The following is a 25019-nucleotide window of genomic DNA, read 5'->3' as shown; positions in this document are numbered from 1 at the left end:
TGCCAATATCTCTTCCTGTCAATGATATACCAATCGCATCAGATACATATTTGTTCAGTTTGCTTTGCCTGTGATGTAAGAAGTGAGCAAAAAAACAGATAATATTGGTCAGTTTTCATTTGGCCCTTTAGGTTTTTACTGGAAGCAACTGTGAAATTGTGGCAATAGTATTGGACATCGCATTCAGTGATAGTCATTACAAATCAGAACAAGACACCATAAATAAAATAAAAGTGTTAGAACAAATCAATAATAAAAATAAATAAGTAGGCTACAGTAAGGAAACTGGATTCACTAAAGGACTAGCTATTAGCTTCCTCGTGCCAGAAAGAAACAAAGCATCACCAGTAAAGATCAATATTAATTCCCCATGGGAATTACACTGTCATGCTCTCTGCTTCCTCCTAATTGGGAGTTCCCCTCTCTCTCCCTGTCTGTGTTCTTGATTACAGGAGTGGGATCTGGAGTGTGGGTGTTGGGTGACCAGCTGCTAATTATCTCCAATCTACTCAGCTTTATAAACCGGGCTTCTACTCCACCACACCACCAGATTGTAGACTCAGTTACATAGTTAGTCTCACTTCAGCCTTGTTAATTCTGTCTTCTGTGTTTTGAAATTGGCTAATACCTGTTTCTTGTGTCCAGCAGTTCTCCTAGTCCGGACCCAACTCCTGCCTCTGTCCCACACCTGTTCACCTTTAACTCAGAATACCCTATATCCCTGGATCTCTGGACTGCAACTTTCTCCCTGGATCTATTCCAGTATTGTGTAAATACAGTGAGGAAAATAAGTATTTGAACACCCTGCTATTTTGCAAGTTCTCCCACTTAGAAATCACGGAGGGGTCTGAAATTGTCATCGTAGGTGCATGTCCACTGTGAGAGACATAATCTAAAAAAAAAATCCAGAAATCACAATGTATGATTTTTTAACTATTTATTTGTATGATACAGCTGCAAATAAGTATTTGAACACCTATCAGCTAGAATTCTGACTCTCAAAGACCTGTTAGTCTGCCTTCAAAATGTCCACCTCCACTCCATTTATTATCCTAAATTAGATGCACCTGTTTGAGGTCGTTAGCTGCATAAAGACACCTGTCCACCCCATACAATCAGTAAGAATCCAACTCAACTCTTTCTGGGCTGTCGCTGAGAAACACGGAGTTTGAGCTCCCTCCAAAGATTCTCTATTGGGTTTAGGTCTGGAGACTGGCTCTTTTACCTGGAACTCACTAGCGTGAACACATTACACCTGTTACTGGCCTCACTCCACCAGTCCATTTTAGAATACATTTTAAGATCTTATTGTTTGTTTTTAAATCACTAAATGACAAGTTTATACCCCCCGACGTCACTAAGGTCCACTAATCAGGTCCCAAACTAGGCTATGAAATGATACCTCCACAGGTCAAAATGGCCTCCACCCTCGAAACTTTCATTCCCTGGCTTTCAACCCAGCATTAGAGCTGTGTGGTCTTCTCTTGTTGCCTTTCAATTGTTGAACTATTTGTTTGTGTGTTGCTTGTGTGTTTTATGTGTTTTATGTTTTATTCCTTGTACACTTTGTAAAGCTGTTTTTTAAAATGTGCTATATAAATAAAATGGATTAGATTAGATTATACCACCACCCCTCATAGTTGGTGCTGCTGATCCAGTATGGCAATTCAGATACCAAGTGACAAGAGTTTTGGCACACACCTGTTACACAATACATAATCCAATGTATGTTGGTCTAATGCCAGAGCACATTTTAAAAGGAGCACGTAATACAACTGCTGTTCTGAGAGGTGAATCATATACCCATACATCTCCGTGTCAAGATCTATTGGCTTCAAGGGTCAATCCTAGGGCAACATCACTGTCACTTGGCAACCGGAAGACCTTTCGGACATACATTGCATACATTACACTGACGACGAAAAGGAGTTAATATGGCAAATAGCAGTCATTATGATGATGATTTTTTCATAGTATGTATACTAGAGTTATCTGTATACTAGAGTTATTTTACTGTGTAATTTTCAGTGTTTCCTCACCTACATCTGTGCAGACAGAGCTTGCTGGAATAATGCAAAAGAGAGAGCTCATCCCTTTTTGATGAGCCGTTTGTAAGTACAACTTCCATGTGAATTTCCTGTAGCATTTTTTTAAACGTTTTATTAATAAACTTTAGTTGTTTTAACAAACCGATGCTACATTTTATTGTTGGCACAAAACACACCTGCTTGTTTTTGCTCTATATCCATTGAGTATTACTCAACCTTTGATCTGGTCATCAAACACCAGGACAGACCATCACCAATAGACATTAATTAGTCATGAAGATAAAGGGGAGGTGAGGACTAACTTGGGGGGTTAGACATAGCCTGCACCAGTACCATTTTTATTTGTAGTGAGTAAAGGTCCTATTCAATAAATAAGCGTTTTTAAATTATATGTTGACTCTCAGATAAATAAAATATATTAAAATCAAAATCAGTACAATAACTTACAGGATTGTAGTCCTACACTTTCTCTCATTTTCTGAATGTTGATGTTGACATTTCACCATAATTTTATTGCATAATTCATCGAGTTAGTTTTCGGAATTTTTGATTGTGTAATTTGTCCCAATAGTACAAAACGATTCAAGACAACAACTACGCAATCAGACAGAAAAACAAGCTCATTAGAGGTCTCCCCTAGACTGAGGAAGGACACACACTTTGTCAGTTCCCACACCACTGTCACCACAGTGACACAGTCATGTAATTAAGACACAGTGTGCCAGGGAGCCTGCCTATCCCCCTGCTAAATACTCATTAGAGGCACCTTTAAGGGTAATATTAGCCTGTGTTGAAAACCTGAGGGAAATGAGCTGACAAAACAGACAGCTACATGAACTATCATCTGAATCCTGCTGAACCAAGACAGTGAAGAAAACGGGTGGTTGCATGTCTGTGTGTGTGTGGGGGGGGGGGGTCTTGAGCTATAAAGCTCACAAGTTTAGCTAATGATTTTTGCACCAGCATGGTTCCAGATCAAAGAGACAAAACCAGTTGGGAGAGTGTTAGGTCAGCAGAGCAAAACAAACTTTTTGATTAGAGCAAGGCGTCTTACACACACCAGACATCCTCCTCGCAAAATAGACCAAAGCAACCAATCTGTTTTATTTAGACAGAGTCAACTACATTCTGCTCTTTTTATGAAAATGTCACATATGTAGTGTTGGAGACACAGCAGACTGCAAATGATTACAGTGATTACAGAGGCAATGGAACATCTCATACACCTAATTCAGTAAATCATGTGCTTGGTTACAAATATTTTTTTCCATAGTTAAAATGCATATAAAAATAACTTTGAAATAACTAAGGATGAACACATAAGAGATCGCATCATCACTGAAATCGCAAACAGCGATGTTCAATTCAATTCAATTCAAAAAGCCATCTGCATTGCTTGCCAGTCTGAACATAGATCTGAAGGTTACACGTAAATTCAAGCAGTTCAAATCGTTTAAAAGACATGCAAAATTCAAAAGAACCCAACAGCTTAAAGCAGCATCAAAACAAACACATGCAAAAAAAGTTGTTTGAGGAAAGTGCAATTAGATTGGCCACTTCGAAATTATGTGAGAGACTAAGCTTGTGGGGGCAGTGAAAACTACAGATACTGATAGTGATGAGGGCAGTGCATGGTTCTTAGGAGCCATTTCAGAGATCCCGATGAAGACAAGTGGGTATAGATCTGCTAATCAATGGTAGGCCTGCTACTGTGCATTTTAGAATTGACACAGGTGTAGATTTTACAGTACTATCAGAGCAGACATAAGCCTGCCACTTTTGAGAAACACACAAAGCAGTTCTCACAAGTCCTGGTGGAAAGCTCATTTGCAAAGGCAACATGGACAGAAATACATATTTTGAATATACTGTATGTGATGACAGGCCCATTTACCACTAACCTGCTTGGATGAAAAACAACCAAAAGGGGGAATGTACAAAGTGTGGATGAACTTTGAGGATGTTTTTGGAGACACTGTACTATTGAATTGTACTCCAGTAAATATTGAGCTCTGGCCAGATACTCAGCCCTAAAGTATCGCCTGACCTTGTTGCATCCCTTTCCCCATCCTGCCTCAGGTAGTGGAAAAACTGAAATGATGGGATCTTTAGGTATCACAATAAGAAACCCAGAATGTGTGTGGAAAAACTAAGCTAAACAAAGCTTTGAAAAGGGAGAGGTTTATTCTACCCGCACTTGAGGACATTGCACCACAGCTCTCTGGCGCAACAGTATTCTCCACTGTTGATGCCTTAAGTGAATTTTGGCAAATAACATTTGAGGCTGTTTCTGTTTACGGAGGCTTCCCTTCAGCATTACATAAATATTTCAGGATAAGATGAGCACCTTCCTAAGAGGCGCTGGTACTGTGGTTGGGTATGGATGATATCCTGGTGTTCGGCAAAGACCATGATCATAACCTCAGCGCAGTTAAGGAAACCGTTAAATATTCGGGACTAAAACTGAACAAGGAAAAGTGTCAATTTGGGATCTGAAATCCAGTATTTCACAACATCATTGGGAAAGATGGCATCAAGCACAACACTGAAAAAGTCAATGAGCTACACCAGACAATCGGGATGATAAACTACTTAGGCAAGTTTCTCCCTGACCATTCAACTGTCATGTACCCAATAAACAGTCTACTGAAATGACAGATAGAACGTTATCAGAGAGGCTACTAGCCAGGATGCTGACCTCCAGGCAGTTGCTTGGTACACTCACACAGGCTGACCTGCAGAGTTATCACAAATACCACATACTCTACACAAATTCCATGTTGCCAGAGCCCATTGCAGTTGAATGTACTCTCTCAGATACATCAGGGTCACCAAGGCCTCACTAAGTGTCATAGGAGGTAAGGTGGCCAGGGTTTGGATGGGACATCACTGAGATGGGTGTGAGTTTTGCCTGTGGAACAAACCTACTCAGAGGAGAAAGCCATTGATGACCACGCCACTGCTTCATGGACCATGGCAGAACATTGCAGCAAACATTTGCAAACAACATGGTAAACAATACCTTGTGGTGGTGGATTACTATTCACGTGACATTGAGATTGCACACTAGCCCACCACAAGCGGTCAGCAAGTCATAACTCGCTTGAAAAGCCGTTAACTTTAGATTTAGATTTCGATTTAGGGTTGCTAGAAAAACATTAAATATATATTATTAATATGACTTTATTGCTGTTTCATCACCATTATATGTATTTTTATCATTTATAACACCATTTATATCTATACAGTATGTTTATGATCAAATAGATTACTAGGGCACAAAATTGTTAACAAGAGTGCAAAGTTCTTCATAGATTTATTTTGCTTTTAAAGTGCACCAAAAATGCACTTTACTTTAAAATGTACAAATTTTTCTTCCAGGGTAGCATACCCCCAGACCCCCCTAGAGAATCAATGTCCACCCACCATAGTCCCACAAAATCCTGTGAAAAACACTGAGGTTACCTGCATTCTGTCATTTATTCATCGGGAGAATGGTATTGGATATAGTTACCAGTGTTTTGGCCCATACATTCATTTGCCACTGTGCTTGTAATCTCTTCATTACTCAAAACTGCTGACCGTAGATTTCTTGCTGATTAGCTCATAGTGTCACACATCCGTTCAGATTAAACATATCGAAACACAAGATGGCGCCAGTGCCTTAATGACGTCAGATTTCATTCCATATAATCAAGGTTCATTCAATATAATCAGACAAACTTCACATATATAATTATATGTATATACATAAACGGAATGTTCCTAAACATAACGTGTGTGTGTGTATATATATATGAAAATGTGAAGTGTGAACAATATCAGATACAGTGAGGAAAATAAGTATTTGAACACCCTGCTATTTTGCAAGTTCTCCCACTTAGAAATCATGGAGGGGTCTGAAATTGTCATCGTAGGTGCATGTCCACTGTGAGAGACATAATCTAAGGGGAATCATAGCAGGGTGTTCAAATACTTATTTTCCTCACTGTATGTAATAAAAACATTACAATCATTAGCATTTCATAATTCATATTTTACTGAACTTTACTTTGTGCTATAAGTTGCACTGAAATATTTTGTTATTATGTGCCTGCTGGGTGAACTAAAAAAAAGTGGGAGATGTGATGTGATTTAGACGTAGCTCTATTTACAGTGGACACTAAAGTTCGCTGCAGTCTGTAAGTAGTGTATGTGCTATGAGTGAAGCGATGTAGTATGCTAGGAAAAATGCTAGTATGTTTGTGGATGTTTACTAGCGTTAGCCAAATAAACAGTGAAACTACTCACACATGACAGAAGGAGTAAAGTTTTAACATATAACATAATTCGTATCACATAGGGTTGCCACTATCTACACTAAAGACAGACTAGATAATTTTCTGGTTCCTTATTTATGCCGCCTCTTTTCCTTCACTTGCTCTATAGGTCTGACTCCCACTGTGGGTCAGAGATGAAATACAATAACATTGCTATTGGCATCCACATTACAAGCCTTTGGCATTGACCACATGATCCCATCTTCCATACGAAAAGGTGACAAAAGATCTCCAAATTATAGGCTACTTAACCCCCAGGCCTACTAGAGGACATAGATTGCACTGCTTTTTTTCTAAACATTTATTTGTCTTTTGTATTGTCATTGTTTGTATTCACTATGTTGCTCTTTAAAGTGGCTATCACAACGATTTTCATTTAAAGCAACATTATAGTAATTTTATCTTAAAATAAGCTTCAAAATCATTTTGATGGTAAACTGAATTGTAATAGGGTGAACGACATCTCTGTCATTGGCACTCCAGGTCAGGGCGCTCCTGACACTATGTAACATTGGAATACCATGCATAAAACCTATTGCATTAACGTCATAATGCTTTACGGCACCGAGCAAAAAGCTATAAGAAGAAGCAAAAAGTACATAACATACAATGTAAGTGCTTTGGAAGAAGGTAGCTTGGTATTCTCATTATGGATATTGTGTCAGAGGCTGCGAAGAGACCGAAGAAGAAGTTGACGGAGGAAGCAATGAAAAGATAAAAAAGGAGTGACAGAGCAAGAGACCAGACGAGTAAATATCGAACTGGCTTTTACTCGTGAGCCAAAGAGCTGAAATGATGCAAGACAGATGCTGAGCTGGCCTTCTTGCTATTGTACTAGTAAGTAATAACTTAATGGCTGGCTCGCTGTGTCTTGTGTTGTTACGCTTGTTTGATGTTTGGCTGTGTTAGCAAAGTTGTCAACTCTCTAGCTATAAATCAAGTTATAGTTATATAAAACAAGTTGATGTTAGCAAACTTACTGGATAACACACTCGGAAATCTGTAACATTACAGTACGTGCTCTCTTGCTTGATGTTTGGCTGTGTTACCAAAGTTGTCAACTTGCTAGTTTTTGATCATATGTAATCATAACAAATGAACATGTACGGCTATACTGGCAAAACATTAGTTGACTTTAATTATAATGTAGTCACAGGAAATGCAATGTTTTTGTCAGTGAACTTGACACTGACCGCTATGGTTCGTCAACATTATTTGACAGCTGATCAGTTTGAAATGTTGTAGGGAGTAATGGAACAAGAAGAAGTAGACACGGTGAGCTGTTGGATAAAGAGCTGCAGGCAAAAGGCTGCACACCTCCATCTTCTCAGCGAGGTGACCAACTCCTTTCTCTGTGCCCTGCTGTTCGCAGACTCATGCCGTGTGCAGCATAAAATCTGATCACGGTTGTTCCCAAAAGACAAAAGTAACTAATCTGTATTTAGAGTCAGAAAACTACTTACATTCTGCTCTTTTTATGAAAATGTCACAGATTGTGTTGGAGACACAGCAGACTGCAAATTATTACACTGGTCACTGAGGCCACACAAAAATGGAACAGCTCATACCCCAGAGCTAAACACTAATTCAGTAAGCCATGTGCTTGGTTACAAATGCTTTTTTTTCCATAGTTTAAATGCATATAAAAGACAGTAATATCCTTAAAGAGGTGGTATTATGCTTTTTGGCTTTTCCCCTTTCCTTTATTGAGTTATATATCTTTTTTGTGCATGTAACAGGTTTGCAAAGTGAAAAAGCCCAAAGTCCAGCCCAAAGGGAGTTCCCATCTCCCACAGAAAGCTCTGCTCTGAACCGCTTGAAAACAGCTCATTTGTAGTCCAGCCCTTCACTTCCTTACTACTCCTACTTGTGACGTCACAATGAAAACGCGTCATAAAGCTTTCCAAGCAGCTAGCGGGGGACAGGCACGGCCTCAAACCAAGCTAGTCTGAGCGGAGGCCCTTTGGCTCCACTCGCCTTTGTCTGGTTTTCTATTGTAGTAATGTTGTACCTGTACCTGCTTCCAGGTACTTTTTTTCATATCACCTCACCTCCGTCGAGGTTCCAAGCGAGCTGAGGGAAACTAAAATGTAACATGAAAACACGACAGACTTCTGATTGGTCAGAGAGAATCGTCACTATTCACTGCATCATCATTGCGTGTGTCAGACAGAGGCCAGCAACAGAAAGTTTTATATTTTCGAGTTGTCATATGGAATTTCATCATTAAATCCACTTCTGACAAGTTTTGAGGTGAGAAATCAGCTGTGTAGATTTTGAATATTGACAGTTTTACGAGAAGTGATGGCGGAACAAAAATGTGCTTGAATATTTTCGGAGTTGAGGAGCTTCGCAAGTAGCTGCGGGGAAAGCATGTGCCAACCCGCGGGAAGAGCGTGAGAGGCCGGCCAGCCGCCCGCTCACAGAGCCCTCTGCTCCCGCCGTCACACAGATGGCTGCAGCAACAACGGCAGAGGAAAACACAGCTGGAAGGTTTTCATACCGCTTATCTGTCTTTACATTCTGAGGAATGTTGAAACGTTTTAACTTAACAAAGAGAAAGATGTGTGGATCGCTGGTGTGTGTGTCGCATTGAACATTACGTTGCGGCAGTTGTGTGTGGCATTTTTCGGCAAGGCAGCATAGATCGTCAGAACACCGGCAATAGTTCAACGTTCAGTCCTGATGGTAAGATGTGGAACAATGATGTTGTGTGGTTGTGGACTGGTAATAACTTACACCATCTGCTAGGTTACGGTCGCAGTCTGAAGCGGCTTTGATTTGGATCACACTACCTTGTTTCTTACGACCTGCTCTTCTCTGCTTCTGATTGGCTAGTAGTCCTTACCTGGGAACTGCGCATGTGCAACTCCCAACAAAGATTTTGTACAAGTAAGATGCATCACTCTGTAGCTCAAGAGCGGAGCGTACAACACGCAGGGTGAAAAGAGGAGCTGTGTTTTTTGAAAATGAAACCATGTAAACCTGTTCTGGTACAACCCCTAATTAAGATTTAGAACCTGAAAATGAGCATAATACCACCTCTTTAACTATACACAGTAGTTTAATGTCTTACAAACAAACCTTATCTCTTATGAATGTTCACATGCATGTGAAATGCACACACATGCAAACACAAACAACTCTGCAACATGTTCACTGACAGCTTATTTTGCAGATCACCGTTGCTCAAAGAATGATGGAAAAAAGCCAATTACTGCTTGACTTCACTGAATTGCCCCTGGTGGCTATTCCACCAGTGTGTGAATGTTAGTTTCTGTTTGGAGCACTTAGGCTCAGTGTGTGAATGCAGATGTAGTGTAAAAGCGCTTTGAGACGAAAGACGAAATCGAAAAGACTAGAAAGGCGCTATACAAATACAGAGCATTTACATTTGATATTATTAAAATCTGAACGCATTCATCTTATATATTATATTGTAGTATCCCATTCTAAATTAAATTTCCAGCCCATAGGCCAGCTGATGCCTCTTGATTTATTAAATACCTCATCCTATAGTAGTAGAGACAGCACTTTACATTCCAAAACACTAATGACCTAGTACATTACCTACAATATGAACACATTTATGAAGGGTTGTTCACACATTGTATCTTTCATTGCCTGCGGCAAATTTATACATGATGATGCCTTTCTGGGATCCTCATGAAGATTTATTGTTCAACATCATGTTCTGCAAATGTTGGTAACACTTAACTTTATGTCCCCTCATTTAGCATTTATAAGCAAAGATACAGTGGTGTGAAAAAGTGTTTGCCCCCTTCCTGATTTCTTATTTTTTTGCATGTTTGTCACACTTAAATGTTTCAGATCATCAAACAAATTAAAATATTAGACAAAGATAACACAATTAAAACTAAATTAACACAAAAAAAATCAAACCTACATGGCCCTGTGTGAAAAAGTGATTACCCCCTAAAGGTAATAACTGGTTGGGCCACCCTTAGCAGCAATAACTGCAATGAAGCTTTTGCGATAACTTGCAAAGAGTCTTTTACAGCGCTGTGGAGCAATTGTTGTAATTCAGCCACAATGGAGGGTTTTCGAGCCTTAACCGCTTTTTAAGGTCATGCTACAATATCTCAGTCGGATTCAGGTCAGGACTTTGACTAGGCCACTTCAAAGTCTTCATTTTGTTTATCTTAAGCAATTCAGATGTGTACTTGCTGGTGTGTTTTGAATCACTGTCCTGCTGCAGAACCCAAGTGTGCTTCAGCTTGAGGTCACGAACATATGGCCGGACATTCTCCTTCAGGATTTTTTGGTAGACAGCAGAATTCATGGTTCCATTTACCACAGCCTTTACCAAAGTCTTCCAGGTCCTGACGCAGCAAAACAGCCTGAGACCATCACAACACCACTACCATATTTTACTGTTGGTATGATGTTCCTCTTCTGGAATGCTGTATTACATTTATGCCAGATGTAATGGGACACACCTTCCAAAAAGTTCAACTTTTGTCTCATCAGTCCACAAGATGTTTTCTGGCAAAACTGAGACGAGCCTTTATGTCTTTTGCTAAGCACTGGTTTATGTCTTGGAACTCTTCCATGCAGGCCATTTTTGCCCAGTCCCTTTCTTGTTGTGGAGTCACGAACACTGACCTTAACCAAGGCAAGTGAAGCTTCCAGTTCTTTGGATGTTGTTGTGGGGGTTTTGTGACCTCTTGAATGAGTCTTTTGGTCGGCCGGCCACTCCTGGGAATATTCACCACTGTTCTATGTTTTTGCCATTTGTGGATAATGGCTCTCACTATGGTTCACGGGAGTCCCAAGTTTTAGAAATGGCTTTATAACCTTTTTCAGACTGATAAATCTCAATTACTCTGTTTCTCATTCGTTCCTGAATTTCTTTGGATCACAGCATGATGTCTAGCTTTTGAGGATCTTTTTGTCTACTTCACTTTGTCAGGCAGGTCCTATTAAAGTGATTCAGAACCGGTGTGGCAGTAATCAGGCCTGGGTGTGGCTAGAGAAATTGTACTCAGCTTCGTGATAAACCACAGTTTATTTATGTTTTAAGGGGGGGTATTAGGCTTAGGGGGCAATCACTTTTTCACACAGGGCCATTTATCTCTTAATAATAAAAACCTGCATTTTGTGTTTACTTTTGTTATCTTTGTCTAATATTTGATGATCTGAAACATTTCAGTGTGACAAACATGCAAGAAAAAAAGAAATCAGAACGGGGGCAAACACTTTTTCACACCACTGCGGTTTATAACACACTATAATGTAGTTGTCAGCAGAGATAAAGGTGGAAGGTGAAGCTGGTGGTTAAACAGATAATAAATGACAGCACAGTAAAACACAGATGTAATAACAGAAAAATGTGTCTTCATAAGAAAAGGAATGATTGCAGACAAATACTGTATATTAATTAATTAAAAATGTTTTTATATGTGCTTAAAATTATATTGTAGTGTGTTAAAATCCATTTATTAAATTCGTATTTACTGCTTAGAAATGCAACACTGAATGAATTATAAATATATCATGAATAAGGAAATTGAAATAAAGTCTCTATCTGAAATACTATTCATTTCTTTCTACAAGACTGCAGATCTGGTCCAGTCTTTACCCTCACTACAGTCTCTTTACTTTACTTTTACTGTTTCTCCTCCAAATGTGCTATTAAAATACCATTCCGTATGACTAACGTATGATATGAGAGCAACTCCTTGTACACCACAGGAAACTCTCTGAACATGACCTAATTCAATCATCAACAGGGTAATTGCAGCTCTTCAAAATCCCTATTTTTATAGACACCTGACTGTATGATTGCCTGTAACACATTTCCCATGAAGCTCCAGCTACAGTACACTGGCCATGTATTCTGGGTAGCTGAAATAGCCATGAAACTGTTTTAAATGATCATTTTAATTTTGTGGGGTGTGGAATGGCAGCTCAGAAAGAGTCAGGGTCTAAAGTTGTTTGAGCCGAAGTCAAACTTTAAAACTAAGCCATAGTTGAGATCTCTAAACCACAGGGACTATCTGACACTGAAGGGACGTTACCAGATAAGCTGATCAGGAGGCAGGTGTCTGCATTTTGTTTCTCAGGAGGTAGAAGGTGAGTTAGCAGAGAGTCAGGGAGGAGACTCCTCAATATCATCGGGGACTGGCAAGGAAACTCAATGTGAGTCTACACTGTCATACAGTCATGGAAACGCCACAGTACAGATGGTAGGAGTCAGCCAGGGAGAGGCATTTTCCTCTGGGACAGGTATGCAGGGAGTTGGAAGAAGAGGTGACAGCAGGGAAGAGAGCTGAAGATAAACAGGATGGACTGAAGGAAACACTGAGTAATACAGAGGACAAAATTGTAAACAAAAAAACAACATAAAATAAATTTTAGGAATAGAAATTTTGCATTAACTGTTTAACAACAGTTAAAGGGAAAGTTAAGATGAGCTGCACCACAGATTTGAATTGGACTACACATATTTGCAGTACACAGATTAACTGAGCTGCCGGAATAAGTGTTGCATGTATCTCCCATAAAATACAAATCACAGCTCTGCAAACTGTCAGTTTTGTGTGTTAATCCATCTTCACTTGCCCTCAAAAAGACCAAGTGTAGTCGACCGTTTGTGGTGAAATTGGTTTAGTTTGCGAATGTTCACCATGGCCAGCTCCTTATTTCTGGTGTGTATTCATTCATTCGATGCTAATTCATTAAAACATTGCACTGTGTATTTCCAATAAAAACAACATATCTCTGCAAAATTGCAGCTTCACGTGTGAATTTGTTCAAATTAATAGGACTGTAATTTGGTTTATTTTAGTCTGGGGGACACCTCAAACATCAAAGAGATGCTTTGGTAGTGGAGATATGTTGCATTGAGGCTGGTCTTCAAAGAGCTCAGCATTCATTCATTGAATACCTTTTTTCCAGTAGCATATTCACAGCTTCCTCTGAAGTGACCAGTTGCTCTCATCTACAGAAAAATCCATAAACTGAACCACAGAGATGCGCAGTATAAAGTACACAACGGCTGCATTTGATGCCATGATGCTCCCAAAAAACTGAGACATGTCAGTTTCATGAGAGAAGAATAGAAAACGTTCTTACTGAATTTGCTAAATTGACAGAGTGGCCATGTATCACCATGATAGCCTACTTTTACTGACTAACTACTACGCTATGTCAAAAGTCTTGCAATCCAAATTTTACTCAAGTAAAAGTACATAAATATTAGCAATGAATGTAGACTTTAGATTTAAGTTATGCATGTAAGTGCATACTTTTTTATGTTGTAGTTGCTAGAGGTGGAGATTTTAACTAGGTTAGCCTACTCCATAGACCTATATCATTGGGTAGTTTCTATAACAATGCAACTTTTTCTTTAATAAACTGATGATGTGTTTTGTTTCCTAGGCCTACCTACAATATAGTATGAAAAGTAGTAGCCTAACTATAGCAAACAAAAAATGTAGTAGGCTATAAAATGTAGTGAAGTAAGGTTAGCCTATAAAGGGGCATAAAATAAAATGTAAAGTACAAGTAGGATTCCTTAATAGGCTACTAGAACAGCCTAAATTTGTGTGTTTGGCTACTTTCATCCACTGTTTATTAGTATGCTCTGGACTGAGTCTTTTGCAACAAACTCCCATTACTCCAACAGGTGGTAACTTAGCTAGGCCCCTATGTGACAATTCTAAAAAGTAGGAAGTCCTTTATTCTCTTCTAATCTTTACATGCTCAGTAACTCACCGCTCTGTTGACCTTCAGAGGACTTTTTCTTCGAAGTGTGTTTGCCTCCGTCGGAGTCTTGTCTGCTCAGCACCTCGGACAGCGACTGGCGGGAACTCTGCCGTCCGGGTTGGCTCGCGACGTTGAACCGCGCGCTCCTCTTCCTGGCCCGGTCCGATTCGGGAGCGGACCGACTTCTCTCCGAGTCATGGTTCTCCGGCTCTGAACCCACTTTTACTTGCGCGTTTCTTGTCCTTGTTAGAGCAGAAGTCACCGAGCCCATCACCAAAAACGGTTAAAAGCTTCAGTTGGAATCGGTTTCTCTGACTCTCATTTCACTCAGATCCTGTTGAAACTTGACCCCATTTTAGTTTTACTCGCCAAATCCAATAAACAAAGTGCGCGGGAGGAGGGGGGGGGGCACAGCAACCTCTGTCATTCACAAACCGTGATCTTTTTAGCGAAGTTAACTGACAGAAAGATACCAAAAATGATGAAAGAACCGGTAAACAGAGTTTAACCGGATCATGTCGGCATCTCCCTCGACTAGCGTTTCCTCCGACGGACACGTCACAGGGAGAAAGTTGCTCACACTGATCTCTCGAGGGAGGCCGATGAAAACAAGCGACATTAATTAACTGGCAAGTATCCCGGATTAGCAGAAGTCCAACTGCACTGACTTGAATAGGTTTAATATTGTTAATGTAAAAACAACAGCCTACCAGTAGATTCCCTTTGTTAAAATAGCGTTTTAACGTAACTATGTAAACTATCGCGAGATTGGTCGCCTGGTCCGCACAAACTATTAAATTAAAATGTGATTTTACAAAGTTTCTGCCTGTAGGTATAGGTCTAGCTTGCTGTTCATAATCTACCACTGGAAGTAGTTCAATTGACGTAATCACCAACAGATGGCAGTCAAATACAGCAGGTTGGCAGTGGATTCAGAGATCATTTGATTTGTGAATCAATATCTGTCCCCTTTTATCAACTAGCCATGGGATCGGATCTTTTGTAGCCTGATTCTGATAAAACCATTTCTTATTTTCCATACTTCTACATTAGATCTCTCTGGGACCTGTAGCTTAAATTATCAATATTTAATATCAATATTCAGTCGTGAAAGGGGATCCTTTACATTAAGTAAGCCTATACAATGATGTAAAACAATTTAATTACAGAGTCCTGCATTCAAAATCTTATTTAAATAAAAGTAGGTTACAGTATTGTAGTAGGCCTATTTGCATGACTCATCCAGCAAAATGGCCTATTTACATATATTTGTAAGAGACACTGTAGCTGGTTGATGTGGAGCTAATTTAACAACTTTACACTGTTGGGTAGTTAAATTATCACAATGCATGAACCAATCATGTTTTACATGCAAATTCTTAAACTAAATACAATAGCAGGTCAAGTGAATCTAATAGTAATAGAGAATATTTTTAGAAGAGTAAAGGTATCAAGTAGCATAAAATGGAAAAGTAACTCAAAACTCTCTTTAAGTACAGCACTTGATTCAATGTACTTTGTTACATTATTACACAGCACATTAGATCTTATTATGCAAATTTAGTCTTTATACAACTTTTAAATAGTCTCACCTGTGACATTTAATTTTGTCAAGCATATTACAATTGATATTTACTTATAAGTTGTTGACAAACAATCTTACCTCAAGTTCAGTTTAGTAGCTGTTCTGGAGCTTTCAATCATGTTGTGTGATCATCTTCTTTAGATGGAGTTTGCCCAGCTGTCATGGAATTGCAGATGTTCAAAGGTCCTTTTTTTAACACTTACTTGTCCATGTTGTCTTGAAAGTTCTGACTTGACTCTGCTCTCCTTTTTAGGAAAACAAAGAGTCAAGGCTTGTAAGGTACCTGGGATGCTTATCCCACCAAGTCTCGGCAACTATCATTAAACTATGAAAACCACACGCTATCATAGCTTTATTACAAACACCTGTACAACCTGATGTTGTCCATAACAATAGCCCTGCGAAAAAGCCACTCTGTGAAGCTTGTAACTGGTTTCTGTTGATTTAACTTTGTATTATATTTCATGGTGTTCCTAATACTTCCTAATACTTGTCTCTTTTGTGTATGTAAATGTCTTTAGGGTAAGGGCAGCAGGGTGTGGTGAGTTGCAATCCAAGGACCCTGCTGGAGCTCCTGAATAGTAAGAACTGTCCTGCAGATATGTTCTGAATCCTTCAGGTTGACATCCCTTTAGAAAGCAGTGACTGAAAAATAATTTCCCTACATAGATTATAAGTATCCTATCTATATTACGTGCCTGACATAATGCAGGGCAACTTATCCGACTGTCAGTGAGGACAATACAAGCAATTCACTCATTTACGATGACAAAATGTATGTTCATTTTGGTCTTTAGTGTCTTCTGTCTGCTTTCAAAAACATAAAAAATACACCTGTCTCCAAATTAGTTTTGCTTCTTGAAACAGCCAGTGTTGAATGTTTTTACCTCATTGAAAATGAGAGTGTAAGATTTAAAGACTGATTGCACAATTATATTACTTGAGAACGTGGATGTTTTTACAGTTCATGCATTACTTAAAATCAACCTTTTTTCACATGAAGAAATGTTTTACCTAATGCTTCCATAACGTGTCGCAAAGTATTACACCTCGTGCACAGTACAGAGTTACGGTCTTAATGGTTTATTGCTGCGTACAGGCAATTGTGACATCTTTAGCGTACAGGTTTCCTGGAGTGTGCATGCTGTTCTGATCAAAAATACTACTTTGGTTACAAAGAAAGGTTTTGTAGACCTCAATAAGGATTTCTATTTTGTGCTGATTTCATTATTGTGTCTAAACAAAATGTGACAAAGGATAATACTTTCAGCAGAGGAGGAAGCAAAATACAGTCTGTGTCAACTAACAGGCTTACTGGTTCATCACATATAAAGGCACTTTTAGAAGCGGTTTGCTTTTTGTGTGTTGTTGGTTTGTTTGCTTGCTTGTAGACCCGGTGAAGTGTGTTTCTTCGTATTGCTTTAGATGATTGTTTGGGAAAAACAAAGACATTATTACTCCATGTCATCATGGTTCTGGGTGGACTCATTGATCACCTGAACAAGGACATAAGAGGACAGAGAAAAGGTGATGAGGTGTGTGTCTGAGCTCAAACGACCATGAGAATGTTACTTTGATTTAAAATCGCTTGGAGTGGATTCTACCTGACCATCCCGGGTCTCAATGGTCTTGATGAGAACCTTCTTGGTTGTTGTGCTTTCAACGTGAGGTCTGGAATCAATCATTGTTTCTGAAATAAATAAAAATGTGTGTTGTATTATTAATTGCGCAATTTAAAATCCAAGACTAACATTACTGCTGTGAAATCAACATGGAGAATGTGATCCTACCTCTCACGTTTAGAGACGAGAAGTTTGGCAGAGGGGTGGAGATTCTGAAAATGGAGAAAGTACAGTCCACCAATCAATACATGTTGTTGATGGCATGAATATGTTCACGTGCATATCTGTCAGCTTGACATTGTGAGTGTCTTTTTTGAAGATGCAAGGTTATGATCCATCACCTGCTCTCCTCTCCTTCCAGCAGCTTCCTGTAGGTGGCAATCTCGATGTCCAGGGCCATCTTGACATTTAGGAGGTCCTGGTACTCCCGGAGATGGCGGGCCATCTCGTCCTTCATGTTGTGAATGTCCTCCTCCAGACGGCCGATGGTGTCCTGGTAACCACCTGACTCCATGGAGAAGTTCTCCTCCATCTCTCTCATCTGGCGCTCCATGGACTCATTCTGGGGCAGCAGCAAAAGTGACAGTTTATCAGTGAAAAAAACTTTGGTTATTAAATTGCTTTCAAACGCATGCAGTGTATTTTCTGAACTTTTTGTGCTCTTGATTCCAGCCATATACAGTGGGTACGGAAAGTATTCAGACCCCTTTAAATTTTTCACTCTTTGTTTCATTGCAGCCATTTTCCAAAAATCAAAAAAGTTCATTTTATTTCTCAGTAATGTACACTCAGCACCCCATCTTGACAGAAAAAAACAGAAATGTAGAAATTTTTGCAAATTTATTAAAAAAGAAAAACTGAAATATCACATGGTCATAAGTATTCAGACCCTTTGCCGTGACACTCATATTTAACTCAGGTGCTGTCTATTTCTTCTGATCATCCTTGAGATGGTTCTACACCTTCATTTGAGTCCAGCTGTGTTTGATTATACTGATTGGACTTGATTAGGAAAGCCACACACCTGTCTATATAAGACCTTACAGCTCACAGTGCATGTCAGAGCAAATGAGAATCATGAGGTCAAAGGAACTGCCAGAAGAGCTCAGAGACAGAATTGTGGCAAGGCACAGATCTGGCCAAAGTTACAAAAAAATTTCTGCTGCACTTAAGGTTCCTAAGAGCACAGTGGCCTCCATAATCCTCAAATGGAAGACGTTTGGGACGACCAGAACCCTTCCTAGAGCTGGCCGTCCGGCCAAACTGAGCTATCGGGGGAGAAGAGCCTTGGTGAGAGAGGTAAAGAAGAACCCAAAGGTCACTGTGGCTGAGCTCCAGAGATGCAGTCGGGAGATGGGAGAAAGTTGTAGTAAGTCAACCATCACTGCAGCAATCCACCAGTCGGGGCTTTATGGCAGAGTGGCCCGACGGAAGCCTCTCCTCAGTGCAAGACACATGAAAGCCCGCATGGAGTTTGCTAAAAAACACCTGAAGGACTCCAAGATGGTGATAAATAAGATCCTCTGGTCTGATGAGACCAAGATAGAACTTTTTGGCCTTAATTCTAAGTGGTATGTGTGGAGAAAACCAGGCACTGCTCATCACCTGTCCAATACAGTCTCAACAGTGAAGCATGGTGGTGGCAGCATCATGCTGTGGGGGTGTTTTTCAGCTGCAGGGACAGGACGACTGGTTGCAATCGAGGGAAAGATGAATGCGGCCAAGTACAGGGATATCCTGGACGAAAACCTTTTCCAGAGTGCTCTGGACCTCAGACTGGGCCGAAGGTTTACCTTCCAACAAGACAATGACCCTAAGCACACCGCTAAAATAACGAAGGAGTGGCTTCACAACAACTCCGTGGCTGTTCTTGAATGGCCCAGCCAGAGCCCTGACTTAAACCCAATTGAGCATCTCTGGAGAGACCTGAAAATGGCTGTCCACCAATGTTTACCATCCAACCTGACAGAACTGGAGAGGATCTGCAAGGAGGAATGGCAGAGGATCCCCAAATCCAGATGTGAAAAACTTGTTGCATCTTTCCCAAAACGACTCATGGCTGTATTAGATCAAAAGGGTGCTTCTACTAAATACTGAGCAAAGGGTCTGAATACTTATGACCATGTGATATTTCAGTTTTTCTTTTTTAATAAATTTGCAAAAATTTATTTCTACATTTCTGTTTTTTTCTGTCAAGATGGGGTGCTGAGTGTACATTACTGAGAAATAAAATGAACTTTTTTGATTTTTGGAAAATGGCTGCAATGAAACAAAGAGTGAAAAATTTAAAGGGGTCTGAATACTTTCCGTACCCACTGTATGGATTGAAGACATTGAGGTTTTTGCATCATTACCTTACATTTCTGTGTAAGCCTAAAGTTGCATACTCACAGTTCCTTTAAGGGCATCCACTTCACAAGTCAGTGCCTGAACTTGGCGTCTATAGTCATTGGCCTCTTGCTTGGCCACTCTCAAAGCATCATTATTCCTGGCTGCGGCTTCAGTGAGGTCAGCAAACTGGCAACAACAGTGACATATATAGAGAGAGAGGGATGAAGAATTGAGAGATCAACTGTTCAATAAATGATGAGTCAGAGGTTGAGGGAGAATGAGTATGGCAGATAGCGTGAGGCGTGTAAATTATGAAAGATGTGGCTATTTAGGATACTTGCAGGCATTACACTGCAGTTTGGAGATTGAAGCAGTTTTAAGGACTACAACCCAGTGTTCAAAAGGTCATAAAGACAGAAATGTTCTACTTTCCTGCACTGCTTTTCCGTATTTTAGCAGATGATCAAATGCCTTTTTAAGAAAAAATTATGTTTGCATTTAATTGAAACCTGTACTAGCTGAGTTTTTTGGGGGCCACTTGGAGGAAGTGAACACAACCCTGACACATTACTTGCATTTGAGAAGTCTGTGGCTGACTTTCGCCGACTTGATAGTCAAATGTGCGATGAAGAAGAATGCAGGGGTAGGGTATAAAAATACTGCTGTCAAGTCGGACACATTCTACCTCCCGTAGAGTGCGTGATCTTACTGTGAGCTTAGAACGATGAGTGATCTTGCAGCACTGGCAAAGGCAAATTTCACAAGATCAGGCAAAAGTTGTTGGACAAAAGCAACTGCGATTGGCGGACAGAGAAAACTGCAGCTGCCTTGCTGCAGTTTTAATGTCATGTGACATGGTGACATTTTACAGCGCTGGCAAAAGTTAGACAAAAGTTCTAACCAGCATGCCTTATGTAAAGTCCAGAATGAAGTCAAAAGCACCTATTATCACTTTTTAAGTTGATATGGTGAACTTGTTACGAAACCTATTTACAAAATCCAGTGGATAAGGAGCAACAACATTATTCATTCATTTGGACTTGTGTTTCTGACTGATGAATTCCAATATTACCTCTCCAAGCTATGTGTTTGGCCTCTACCAACTCCTGCAGGAAATATCTATGTCTTCTTAGCTGCTAAATGCTCCTTAATAAGTTGCTTGTTGCTAGTCCTCAGTTGCTAACTTGGTCAGCCATTTAGTGTTGGGCAGGTACTGTAGTGTGGGTTTTTAGACATTCTTCGCTCAAACTGCACTGACGAGATTCATGAAACTGAACCAAAACCGTAAAGTTGCTGGCTAGAAAACCAAAACAAAGAGCTTGGAGCTGAGGGGAACTGCAGAGTCGGTTGACAGTCGGTTGACAGTTTCCTGTGGGTACATCACTATGAGTTATCAGTTTCACACACAAGTCGTCATGTGATCAGTTAACATAAAAATACTGATCATTTGATCATTTAAATGTTATGGATCTGAAATGTGCGGAATTTTATATTATATTCAAGCTGTCATCCATTTTTTATGTTGCTTTTGAAAATGTTATGAAAATCCTCACCTTGGATTTGTACCATTCCTCAGATTCTTGGATGTTTTTGGAGGCCAGGTGCTCATACTGCAGACGGACGTCCCTCAGAGCAGCTGTCAGGTCAGGTTTAGCCATCTCCATGTCCACCTGCACATGCTGCTGCTGCTGCATCTGGTTCTGCAGTTCCAGCATTTCCTGCAATCGAATGAATAGAACTGGCATGTACAAGCACTTTTTATTTCATACTCAAATGACATTCGTTGGGGACAGTATCATGATTCATAGACAATTTATTTTAATGTCCTTGTGTATACCTTTCTATGACTTTCCTGGCTGCATTATAATTGATCTAATGCATCCTGCATGAACCCTACGAATTTGGTACCCAAGGCAGATTAGCAAATGCCTCAAATTATTTGGCCCAAAAGAAAGAAGGTTACCTCATCATGCAGTTTCTTGAGGAAGTTGATTTCATCCTGAAGTGACTCGACCTTCCGTTCCAGGTCCAGTCTAGCGAGGGCAGCATTGTCCACATCCTGTGTGGTGACACTGGCTCTTAATAAGGTAACTTGTCAAGGTGACATCAATTATGCATCATGTGTTTGCTGACATAAAAAGAAAATGCTTTTTCATATGCTGTATGAGCACACTCTCACAACACCTATGTATACAGAATGGCCCATTGTGTAGTGAGGCAAGGTCACAAACACATGCATCCAATTAAGATCCACTGTAGACACGTCACAAGTGTCACTGCAGATCAGCTGTTTTCTTATGATTTCCCATGTGTTTTATACACTGCAGCAGCTTTCAAGCCACAGTCCTTGACTACTCTAATTTTTTTTAATCATGGCCTAGTGTGAATGAGTGTGTGTGCATGTATGTAAAGTGTTTCTTTTGGAGTTTAGGAGTCGGACAGCAAATCTCATTGTACTACTGGTGCATTGACAATAAAGTTTTCTGATTCTGATTCTACATCACAGTCAGATTGGCAGTGCTGGAAAATAAAAAAAGCACATTTACACAGGAACTGCACTGAGGTACAGTTTAGAGGTACTTGAATGTTACTTAGTATTATAAAATTGGCTACATATTGACAAAATACAATATTAAGTAACTAATAAACCTCTGAAATTATTGTTTCAGCATAATGTTTATGTTTAATTTTGATACTTGAATTATAATTTTGCTTACTTTACTTAAATCATTTTTTGAATGCAGGACCTTAACTTGTAATGGAGTACTTAGCAAAGGACATAGATATTTCCACCACTAATGCAGATCGGCAGGATGATGTTTGCAAAATTGAGCCTGAAGGCACTTACTGTACAAAAAAACAAGCAAATCAAACTATAGTTGCATGCCTGCCTGTCCTTACCTCTGGGAAAAGGGTTCAACAAAATTCAGTGAAATGGCTTCCATCCCAATATAAAGGAATTTGATTTAATAAAAAGAGGCACTGTATTCAGGAGGCCCTTAATCCCATTTGTTATTACCTAACTGCATTCTTAAAGTGAAAATCTCTCCTGGTTCTTTTGGAAGAAATGTAGTTAGAAGCTCTGCAAGTGTGTGGTTTAACATACAGGAATTATTGCATCTTACATTTTATAACTTTACTAAACTAAGCAAAAGCAAATAGTCCCTTATGATCAAAAACACTATAATGTAAAACATTTTATTGTTTTCAAAACACCCTACTTTGTTCTATATACTATATTTAATTCCATTCTATCTCTCGTACATACACACTCACTGTGGCACCACACCGCTGTGCTTTGTCAGGGCGTTGGCAGGCTGGTAATTGAGGTATCAGCAAATGAAGCAGCTTTGCCCCTGCTCTAATGCCACAAACAAAGTGTGCTATTCAGCAGGGTTTCCCAAACAGCCCAGAGGCTGGATGAGTGACTGTGTGCCTAACTGAGCGAGAGCCGGCACTGCATTGTTGTCTGAGTGCCACCATGACAGGGCACAGGGACTTCCTTCCTGCCATATTGATAACTGCAAGCCACAAAAGCACATAATCACTGGAGAATTTGTGCTTACTCATATATATCTGTATGTCTTATGCAAATACACCTAATTTTTTGTCTCTTGCCTATTTGAAACTATTTGGACGACTCATCATAACTTCATTATTCACCATAAAACCCTGTGATAGGGAACAATCTCTGACAAGCCCATAAAAGAGGGAGATTTTCATGTGCTGCTGCCCTCACAGAACGAGACAGCCAGGGTCACGTGGTGGCTTGTCTTCTCGCTCTGATAACCACATTGGGTCCACACTGTTGTTGTGTTTGTGTCCAGTCTCATTCAGTGTGACCAGTCAGACTTAAAATGATCTCCTCTTGCTGCAGGCCTGATTTGTCTCAACAGCCAAAACTTGGCCTTTTGTACCAGGCCAGGGTCAGTTCTGCTCCACAGCTATTTCGAATCATGGCTAGAATCTGTTGTGCCATCAGGAGAGCGCATTCCTGTCTCTGCAGCTCATGGGCAAAAATTAGACAAAGATCCAGCAGGAGACAAAAAAACGGACAGTCACGCCACATAACTGTTAAAAGTGAGACTCAGAGAAAATTAAGGTTTTATCTAATCTCCTTGAGGTCATCAACCCTTAACCAGGAATAGCTGGGAGAGGTGGGGCAGTGGAGGGCTCAGGAACCCTCAGCATCTTCTGCTGTTCAAAACTAAGGAATTTTCCCTATTATCAGTCTCTTTGCAAAATCCCAATCTTTTACACAAAAAATATAGCAGAGGCACAGATTTACTTGATGTCAACACGTGTGAAAACGCTCTCTTTCATAACGTGGATCATACTGTACCTGTCTGAAGCTCTGCATGTTACCCTCAGCTTCCTCCCTCTGTGATATCTCATCCTGCAACCTGCAAAGACACACGGAAAGCAGTCATTTTATTTGAACAGCCAGTGGAACTTTTCCACCTTCACAGCCGCCACGACCCCTTTGTCTTCGTCTCCCCAGCTCGGTTTTCCTTTTCTGCCTACACTTCTTGACATTTCCGTGAAAGATAAACTACACAAAGCCGCGGCAGCACATCAAGTCCAGTATTTTGCGCAGTACCTGGCACCCAGACAAGACACTGAGTAATGTCTAGGCTGTATTTAAGTCTACATAACAAGTTTATAGATGATAATGGTGTATTTAGTGATAATAACTGTTCTGGTTATAGGGCCTACACGAGATAACAAAATCTGCATGGGGTTTCTTTATCATCACAGAGTGCAGAACTGAGACGCGCCACGCCTCTTACTTCTCTCTCAGCCGGTCGATGTCGTCTGCCAGGTTATCCCGGTGAACTTCCACCCGGGCCTTCTCGTTGGTGAGCTGGTCCACCTGGCGCCTCAGCTCCCGCATCTCGTCCTCGTACAGATCTCCGACCCGGGACGTGCCTTTGCCCCGCAGCTGCTCCAGCTCCGCCAGCAGGATCTTGTTCTGCTGCTCCAGGAAGCGGACCTTGTCGATGTAGTTGGCGAAGCGGTCGTTGAGCGACTGCATCTGCGCCTTCTCGTTGGTGCGGTTCGTCATGAACTCGCTGTTTATGGCATCGGACAGGGAGAAGTCCAAGTTCTCAGAGGACAGCCGGGGCATGGCTGCGCTGCTCCGGAGCCTTTGGGTCTTCACTGCGTACACACTGGGCGCGGAGGACAGACCGAAGGATACCCGAGAGGAGCGCACCGGGCTGGAGAACTGGCGGCTGGAGTAGCTGGTCCTGGACGCGGCTCTTTCCCCGCCAAACATTTTCTTGTAAGAAGAATGTGGAGCTGATCTGTAAGACATCTCGTTTGTACCTTTTTCACACAATAGCTCAGTGTTGCTCTTGTCCCGAGTGCATCAACGGACTCT

At 40.5% G+C, this 25019-nt stretch overlaps 2 protein-coding genes across 4 annotated transcripts in view; both read right to left on the bottom strand.

Annotated features, from left to right (window-relative positions):
• Positions 1–14773, bottom strand: part of pde1cb (phosphodiesterase 1C, calmodulin-dependent b) — a 120003-nt gene extending 105230 nt beyond the window's left edge. For 2 of the 3 annotated variants that reach the window (XM_038717699.1, XM_038717701.1), the window contains exon 1: positions 14108–14771. In XM_038717699.1, the coding sequence (XP_038573627.1) occupies positions 14108–14369 (262 nt within the window). In that variant the 5' untranslated portion in view covers positions 14370–14771. Of the gene's footprint in view, positions 1–14107 lie in introns of all 3 variants that reach the window. The other variant, XM_038717700.1, reaches the window with a different exon arrangement.
• Positions 14774–16750: 1977 nt separating this feature from the next.
• LOC119901923 (vimentin A2-like) lies at positions 16751–25019 on the bottom strand. The gene is made up of 9 exons (XM_038717706.1): positions 24427–25019; positions 23979–24039; positions 21600–21695; positions 21190–21354; positions 19697–19822; positions 17647–17867; positions 17474–17517; positions 17288–17373; positions 16751–17179 (listed from the first exon to the last, which is right to left on the bottom strand). The coding sequence occupies exons 1-9, from the start codon at positions 24951–24953 to the stop codon at positions 17138–17140; spliced, it is 1368 nt and encodes a 455-aa protein (XP_038573634.1). The 5' UTR covers positions 24954–25019; the 3' UTR covers positions 16751–17137.

Source organism: Micropterus salmoides, unplaced genomic scaffold, assembly GCF_014851395.1.
Source record: "Micropterus salmoides isolate LMB-PRFRI ecotype aquatic unplaced genomic scaffold, ASM1485139v1 Ms_hic_scaffold_14, whole genome shotgun sequence".
NCBI lineage: Eukaryota > Metazoa > Chordata > Actinopteri > Centrarchiformes > Centrarchidae > Micropterus > Micropterus salmoides.
This window is presented reverse-complemented; position numbering and strand designations above follow the sequence as displayed.